The sequence below is a fragment of the Eretmochelys imbricata genome, chromosome 24, assembly GCF_965152235.1.
Source record: "Eretmochelys imbricata isolate rEreImb1 chromosome 24, rEreImb1.hap1, whole genome shotgun sequence".
Classification (NCBI taxonomy): domain Eukaryota; kingdom Metazoa; phylum Chordata; order Testudines; family Cheloniidae; genus Eretmochelys; species Eretmochelys imbricata.
The window spans coordinates 6,397,412-6,405,799 of NC_135595.1; the positions used below are offsets into that span (position 1 = coordinate 6,397,412).

Below are 8,388 nucleotides of genomic sequence, written 5' to 3' on the forward strand. Positions count from 1 at the left end.
CAACAAAAATATTTCCTTCAATAATAATCGAAATATACAGATAGACAAAGTAAGAAAACCTCTGCTTGAGAATTTATTAGCGTCAAAATCCAGTGATTCAGACTTTTGAATTAGGCTGGTTACAAATGGCCTCACGAATGAATAGTAAAAACAGGTACAATCTGTTGATTTCAGGATATTTACTTTGTATATTTTGACATGCGACATTGATCGTTTGTGTTAACGGGGTATAAAGCTTTTAACTTTTTCATTCTCAGTGTCTACTGTCATTAAATAATTGTCTGACACCCCCTCCTCCCCCCCCCGCTCCCGTAATTTTCCACAACTGTGAACATTTAAATGGGTAAAAATGGGAAAAATATGCTCCCAACCCGAATTTCACACCATGGTGAGGTTTAAATGGCTGCAAATCAAAAAAACAGAGATCAGAAAGAAACCAATATCAGCTGTTGAAATTATAAAAATATCAAAATTGAATTTTGCCATGCCTATATATGACCCAAGGTCCCCTCTTTCTGTTCATGTCCCCCTCGATGACCCAATGCACCTCCTCTCACATTCATTCCCATGCCACCTCCGGCCCCCTGGCACAATCACGCCTTAGTGGGACGGTGGGAATACTCCATTTCCAGAGCTGCGAATAACACCCAAAGGGTTGCAAGCCATAATGGAGAGGGGGACGCAGCAGCAGACTGGTGGCTCAACCCTATTGTGACACGTGTCGAGGTAAGGGCAGTCAGGTCCCTAGAGGAGCTGAGGTGGGGAAGCTCCTGCCACCCAGCTGGGGGCTGAGTAGATATGAATAGGTTGTCCAGGAGAACAAGGCCCATGGAAGTCAATTTACCAACCAACTGAGGTGGGGGCAAGGGCAGGAAACAACCCATGGGAGCAGTTCTGCGTCTCCAGAAAGCCCCAGGAGCAGATCTCTTTTTGCACTGCAGCCTCACCCCTGACCATGCATAGGGCCAAGGGACCGGCCGTGGGGATAGACCTAGGCACGACCTACTCCTGCGTGGGGGTGCACCAGCACGGCAAGGTGGAGATCATCGCCAACGACCAAGGCAACCGGACCACGCCCAGCTACGTGGCTTTCACTGACACGGAGTGCCTGGTGGGGGACCCCGCCAAGAGCCAGGCGGCCTTCAACCCCCAGAACACCGTCTTTGATGCCAAGCGGCTGATCGGCCGGATGGTTGAGGACCACATGGTTCAGCTGGACATGACGCACTGGCCCTTTCAGGTGGTGAGCGATACCGGGAAGCTCAAGGTGCAGGTGTCCTTCAAGGGGAAGGAGAAGGCCTTCTACCCTGAGGAGATCTCTGCCATAGTGCTCGCCAAGATGAAGCAGACGGCTGAGGCCTACCTAGGCTGCCCCATCACCCAGGCTGTCATCACAGTGCCAGCCTATTTCAACGACTCCCAGCACCGAGCCACCATAGATGCTGGGACGATCGCTGGCCTTCACGTCCTGAAGATCCTCAACGAGCCCACGGCAGCGGCCATTGCCTACGGCCTGGAGGCCAGCCGCGACGGGGAAGGGAAGCGCAACATCCTCATCTTTGACCTGGGCGGTGGCACCTTTGACGTGTCCATCCTCAGGGTGGACGATGGCATCTTCGAGGTGAAGGCCACGGCGGGGGACACCCACCTGGGGGGGGAGGATTTCGACAACCGGCTGGTAGATCACTTGGTGCGGGAGTTCAGGAGGAAACACAAGGAGGACCTCAGCCAGGACAAGAAAGCCATGCAGAGGCTAAGGGCGGCTTGCGAGAAGGCCAAGCGGACGCTCTCCTCTGGCACTGCTGCTGCCATCTCCATCGACTCCCTGTACAAGGGGGTGGATTTCCACACCATCGTTACCCGGGCCCGCTTGGAGGACCTGTGCTCCGACCTCTTCCAGGCCACCTTAAAGCCCTTAGGGAAGGCACTGCGGGACGCCAACATGAACAAGGATCAGATCCATGACATCGTGCTGGTGGGAGGCTCAACCCGCATCCCCAAGGTCCAGACACTGCTGCAGGAGTTCTTCAGTGGGCGGGAACTGAGCAAGAACATCAACCCAGATGAGGCCGTGGCCTACGGGGCAGCAGTGCAGGCGGCCATCTTGACAGGCAACAGGTCCCAGGGGCTGCAGAACGTGCTCCTCCTGGATGTGACCCCGCTGTCCCTGGGGATTGACACGGTAGGAGGGGTGATGGCCACTGTGGTCAAACGCAATTCTCCGGTCCCGACCCAGGAAAGCATGGAATTCACCACGGCGGAAGATGACCAAGAGACGGTTGTGTTTGAGGTCTACGAAGGGGAGAGACCCATGAGCAGAAACAACCACCTGCTGGGTACCTTCATCCTAAGTGGCCTTCCCCCAGCGCGGCGCGGAGAGCCCGTCATCCAGGTCAGCTTCTCCATCGACGCCAACAACATCCTGACCGTGTCGGCGAGGGACACGGATACCGGCAACACCAGCCAGCTCACCATCACCGACACCAGGGGCCGGCTAGACAGAGAGGAGGTGGAGCGGATGGTGCGGGAGGCCGAGGAGCACAGGGCACAAGACGAGGCGCAGCAGGAGAAGATCGCAGCCATGAACTCCTTGGAGTCGTGCGCGCTCCACCTGAAGAGGGCTGCGGAGGGAGGCCAGGCCCTTGATGGTCGGGCCAAGAAGAGGGTGTTGGAGCTGTGTGAGGCGGCCACCTCCTGGCTGGAGGGCAACCAGCTGGCGGAGAAGGAGGCATACGAGGAGCGGCGGAGAGAGCTGGAGGAGGCATGGGACTCGGTCTTCTCCGACCTCAGCCAGGCTCGGGGGCTGGAAGGGGAGGCCAGAGATGAAGAAGATGGGGAGGAGGCTGCTGTCGCCCAGCACGGCGAGGAAGCGGGTTGAATATGGACGGCCCTGCACTGTCCCTAAAGGACACATTAAAAAAAACCAAGGGACCCGAATCGTTTTGCCTCCTTCGTGTGTCTATTTAGCAAAGCAAGAGATGGCTGCACAGAGCTTTCGGCCCCCAGGACCCCCCCCCTGCCCTGTGCCTAAATCAATGACTGGCACCCCGAATCATTTCGCCTTCCGCCTGTACAACCGATAGGTCAGTATCATCACCCCCATTTTACAGATAGGGAAAACTGAGGCACAGGGAGATGGGACTTGCCCAAGGCCACCCAGCAGTGAGTGGCAGAGATAGGAATAGAACCAAGGCATCCTGACTTCCAGTCCCCTGCTCTAACCACTAAACCCCACTCCCTCAAAGAGCTAGGAAGTTCGGACTCCCAGTCCCTAAACCATCAGACCATTTACCCCCTCCTCCCCTTTTGATCCAGCTTCTTTGACACAGACTCTCTACGGCAATGTGTACCATGCAGCACTTCTGGCTGTTAACAGGCCTGGCAGGTGTCAGAGCTGAGAAAAGGAGACAGGAAATCAAACCTCCCGCTGCAAGGCCTGGGCTGTTTGCCTGAGGTGGGGCTGTCAGTTGGGAAGCAAAGTCTCCTGGCTGGGATGTGGGTGGTCAGGCCTAGTGGTTAGAGCAGGATTCAGCGGTCAGGAACAACGTCCGGGTTCATAGCCGGAGTCAGGACTCAAGTGTCATAGCCAGGGTTAGAGCTGGAACCAGGTTCCAAGTAGGGCTGGAGCAAGGCTGGGAACAAGGCTGGGAACAAGGCAGGCACAGAAGCGATCATAAGCGTTGAGCAGCCAGTGACCTGATAACAACAGCCCTATTGGGTCCCTTCAACCAGTCAGGAGGGTTGGCCACTCAGGAGGTTTTGCTGTAGCCCACCTGGGCTCATTCGTCTGCCTGAAGACTGAACTAGCTAGTCTCAGGTTCAGCTGCAGGCCCTTGTCCCTAAAGGGCTACTTCTAGGGTCCTCTCTCCAGACTGCTCAGCCCACACCCGTGATCCTCTGTCCCCAAAGAGCCACTCCCAGCTCCATTTATCGCTAAATTGGGCTGAGGATTGTGTGTCTCTTCGAATAAGCAAAAGCCACTTAATCCCTTTCCCCAGGAGGGTCACCACCTGCTAAGAGGGTGGGGGTGGGGTGGAGAGGGGTTTGCAGGATGATGACTGATAACAGAGATGTGTTTTATCCAGGAAAAATATCTGACCAAAATGGACATTTCTGCACCCAAATCCTCGGAAAAGAAGTTTGGATGAAATTTTCATCCTGCTCTTTCCTTTTTTTTCAGTCTGATGATTGTTTAATATCTGTGTCATGATAGCCCCTCCATGCCCCTGTCCCAGGACCATGAGCCCGTTGGGCCAGGAGCTGTATAAACACGGAAGAAAGCGCTGATCCCTGCCCCTGAGGAGCAAACAATCAAAGGCTGGGTCTACACTCCCGCCTCTCCGGGCCCAGTTCTGCCGGGCAGGCCTGCGATCCTTGACTTACTTTGTTATGCCAGCAGAAGCTGCTGGTGTAGACGCAGTTAGACCAGCAATGTCGCACTTCGGCCAGCATGGCTGAGTTCCTTCGGGTGTGGTGGATCAAACTCTGCCTTGCCGGGGATGGGAGGCATCCGCACTCGGAGCGCGTTGCTGGTCTCACATGCCGGTCAAGCACTCTTAGGGCAGATGCAGCCTGAGGTGAAGAGGATGGGGAATGGGTGACGGGGGATGGATCACTTGATGATCGCCTCTTCTGTTCATTCCCTCTGGGGCACCTGGCACTGGCCGCTGTCAGAAGACAGGACACTGGTCTAGATGGACCTTTGGTCTGACCCAGTAGGGCCGTTCTTATGTTCTTATGACAGGTGGTAGGTGGAGACAGACAACTGGGGCTGTGCCAGGAAATGAGGAGAGACATAAATGGCCTGGAGATTTTTCTAGGAGTGAGATGTTCCTTCTCTCTGTCCCCAGCTCTGTCCACTCTATCCCCACCACCTGGCTGCACCCCCGCTTCCCAGGGCCTCCTGGGGGGGGCAAGTGGGGCAATTTGCCCGAGGCCCTGGGCCCTGCAGGGGCTTCCACGAGAGTTTTCGGTGGCACTTCAGAGGCGGGGGTCCTTCTGCTCCATATCTTCAGCAAAGTACACCAAAGACCCGGAGCGGAAGGACCCCCGCTGCCGAAGACTCCAGGCACCCTGAATCGTCTGGGCAGCCCTGCCCCCTTCCCCCATACCCACAGCCGTTCAGCGTGACCCTGCTTTCTCTCTGCTTCTTCAGCCCAGAGATCAGGGGAACCCCCCGCTACATTGGGGCCCGCACACGACACACTCCCCGGCCCTCCGCTCCCTTTTCTTGCTGCTGTCAGCTGCCGCCCGCAGCGAGATAAAGCCCCCACAATAGGGACCTGCACTCAGTAGACGCCTGCTCCCGTGGGGACAAAAGAGGAGACAGCTGCCTTTCAGCAGGTATTGAGTGTTGGGGGGTTGTCGGAGAGCAGCCTAGCAGGGATGTCAGGGAGTGCTGAGCAGGGCGAAGTGGTGAATCCCAAGGTCACCCCAGGGTCGCCCGGTCGTCCAGAAGGGTCGATGTACGGACCGCCTGGGCTCGTGCGTCTTGTTTGCTTTTGCTGAGATCTCTGGGACACGAAGGGGTGCGATGCTCCCAGTGCTGGGCGCCACAGGGCCATATTACAAACAACGAACCGGTCTCCCAGCCCTATCCCTGCACTCTCAGGCCTGTGGGCCATTTCTGAGGGAGCCCAGTCATGTTAAAACATGGGCAACCCTATGCTGCCCCTGTCAAAATCCCCCAGGGTGGGGTCTGAGGTTCTCCTCTCCTAAGCTGTCACGCAGTGCCATTTAAATGGCTGCCGTGTTCCACCCCAGGGGCGGCTGCCTTTCCACAGGGAGTTGTGATCCTTCCCTTTCTCCGGGCGAAATTCACTCTTGTGCACAAAGGCTGAGGCCCCTTCGGCCCGTTGGGGGGCGTTTCGCTCAAGCTGCTCATGGAAAAGAGGGAGGCAGGATCGGGCCCCTCCTCTCTGCCGAGGCAGCCGCCACTTTCCGCTAAGTGGCCAACGATTATTCATCCCATCCCTCCCCGCATGGCCGTAACCTTTAATCACAATGAAGTCATTTGATTTCCATGCACTGTAATCCTGCGCCGATCGGACGGGAATTAATGGCCACTTACGGGAATGGAAGGGGTTTGGAAGTTAGCGTTGCAGGGTTCTCTCCCCCCACCCCCCAGAAGATGGATGGCATTTGGATTGCTCATCAGGAGACAGCTGGACCCGTCATGGGGCTAAAAACTCCTCTTCTGGCTTCATATTCCTTCTGTCACCTTGAGGTTCCTGAGGCAGCGGCCTGGCTGATTTCAAAGCACTTTGTCTTGTATATAGACTTGGCAGAATTAGATTTTTATTTAATCCTTCCAACAGATAACACTGATGTTTATTTTAGGCCTTTTTCTCGATTTTGATCCATTTGCGTGGTCACAGTGGCATGGCATTTTTAAGCATCCCCCCAACTTTTTATCGATTACATTTTCACAGCTGCAGGAAATTCTGGGCTGTAATTATTTAACAACAGCCTCTCATATGTTTTCAAGCAGCCGTTTGCTTACTTTGCTGATCTGTAAATTTCTGGGCAATAGTTTTTCCTTGGGCGTGTGGGGTGTTTGCGGTGAAATTGACATTCACAGACATCTATCGATACATATCGAATCCTTCCAAGCCTTGGGAAGCAGCTCGGCCTGGCCTTTCAATTTATCCCTGAGGAAACTGAGGCTGCAAGCTCCTGAGGGGGCAGACCCCTTTGTTTTCTTCTATCTTTGTACAGCACCCCGGCCCCTTGAGGTCCTGGTCAGTCCATGCATGGGACTCCTAGATGCTATACAATAAGTTATGAAGCGACTTGCCCTAGGGCACACAGGGAGCCAGCGGCAGAGCCAGGAATAGCCCCCAAGAAGTTTCAGTGTCTCCAGGCAATTTTTAAAATAGCCCCTAACGTTCAGTCCCAGGTTGAGGGCCCCCACCCCATAGTAACTGAGCACTGCCCACAGTCGCCTCACAGCACCCCTGCGAGGCAGGGCAGGGCTGGTATCTGTTTAATGGGGCAGGAACACGGAACGGCTACGGGACCCACCCAACGAGTGTCTGGAAGAGCATAGAAGTGAATCCAGGTCTCCTGAGTCCCAACCATCGGGAGTGGCGCCCACGGGTGCTGGAGGCACCCACGGTAAATAATCCCACAGCCCCCTGAGAATCCGCCTCCTCCCTCCGCTCCTGGACTGGTGTTGAAGCTGACGGTTTCAGCAGAGCCTTTGATGCTCAGCACCGTGGTGCACCTGCTGGGTGACCCCAGGCTCTGGACAAGGGTGTTGAACTGGCAGGAGAAGAGGGGATTTAATCGGGGGGAATGTAAAGAAAAGGGACAGGGCTTTCCTGTCCCGCGGGGCCTTTGACAGAGGCCAGCCCCTCGGAGCGGGAAGGGAAGGCCTGGAGCACTGAAGCATGCTGTTGACTCAACAGGGAATTAAGCTTATTATGAATCCAAAAGGGAATCGGAGCTGCTGGATGGGAGGGGGCATCAGGGAACCGGGATTTTCCTTTTCTAACTCCGTAGTTCTTTCCCATCGGCTCCATTCGTTTGGCTTTCACTGAACACATTCGTATTTGCCTTCAGATCGTGAGGCTGGAAATAAAGGCCCCTGAAATCCCAGAGGGGTAGAAACCTCTAGGGGTGGGCTGGGGAGACATCCCAACCTCTCCGCACTGTCAGGCACAGGCTGGCGTAAATTGGCTGGATTCCCCAGCTTTACATTTGTATCCTTCATAGCAGTGCGGTTGGAACAAATGTTGCCATCAGAGAATTTCCCAGAAAAGGGAAACTCCGGTTCCCACCCAGCTCTGCTCCGGAGTCACTGAAGGGCATTAGAAGCTCCAAAAACAATGAGGAGTCCTTGTGGCACCTTAGAGACTAACAAATTTATTTGGGCGTAAGCTTTCATGGGCTAAAATCCACTTCATCAGATGCATGGAGTGAAAAATACACTAAGCAGTATATATATTACAGCACATGAAAAGATGGGAGTTACCTTACTAAGTGGGGGGTCAGTGCTAACAAGGCCAATTCAATTAAGGTGGAAGTGGCCTATTCTCAACAGTTGACAAGAAGGGGTGAATATCAACAGAGGGAAAATTACTTTTGTAGTGCTAACGAGCCCAATGCAATCAAGGTGGATGTCACCCATTTCCAACAGTTGACAAGAAGGTGTGAGTAAGAGCAGAGGGAAAATTACTTTTGTAGTGACCCAGCCACTCCCAGTCTTTATTCAGGCCTAATTTGATGGTGTCCAGTTTGTAAATTAATTCCAGTTCTGCAGTTTCTCATTGAAGTCTATTTTTGAAGTTTTTGTTGTTGCAGAATTGCCACTTTTAAGTCTGTTATTGAGTGTCCAAGGAGATTGAACCATGTTACGCTTCCCTTTCAGTCCTTCCTTGCCTGTCT

The 8,388-nt window shown here is 54.3% G+C and overlaps 1 protein-coding gene across 1 annotated transcript; it reads left to right on the plus strand.

Annotated features, from left to right (window-relative positions):
* Positions 1–955: 955 nt before the first annotated feature.
* On the plus strand, positions 956–2,878 carry LOC144279901 (heat shock 70 kDa protein 1A-like). Its single transcript, XM_077841606.1, has one exon. It carries the CDS (start codon positions 956–958, stop codon positions 2,876–2,878), a length of 1,923 nt encoding a protein of 640 aa, XP_077697732.1.
* The last annotated feature ends 5,510 nt before the right edge of the window (positions 2,879–8,388 follow it).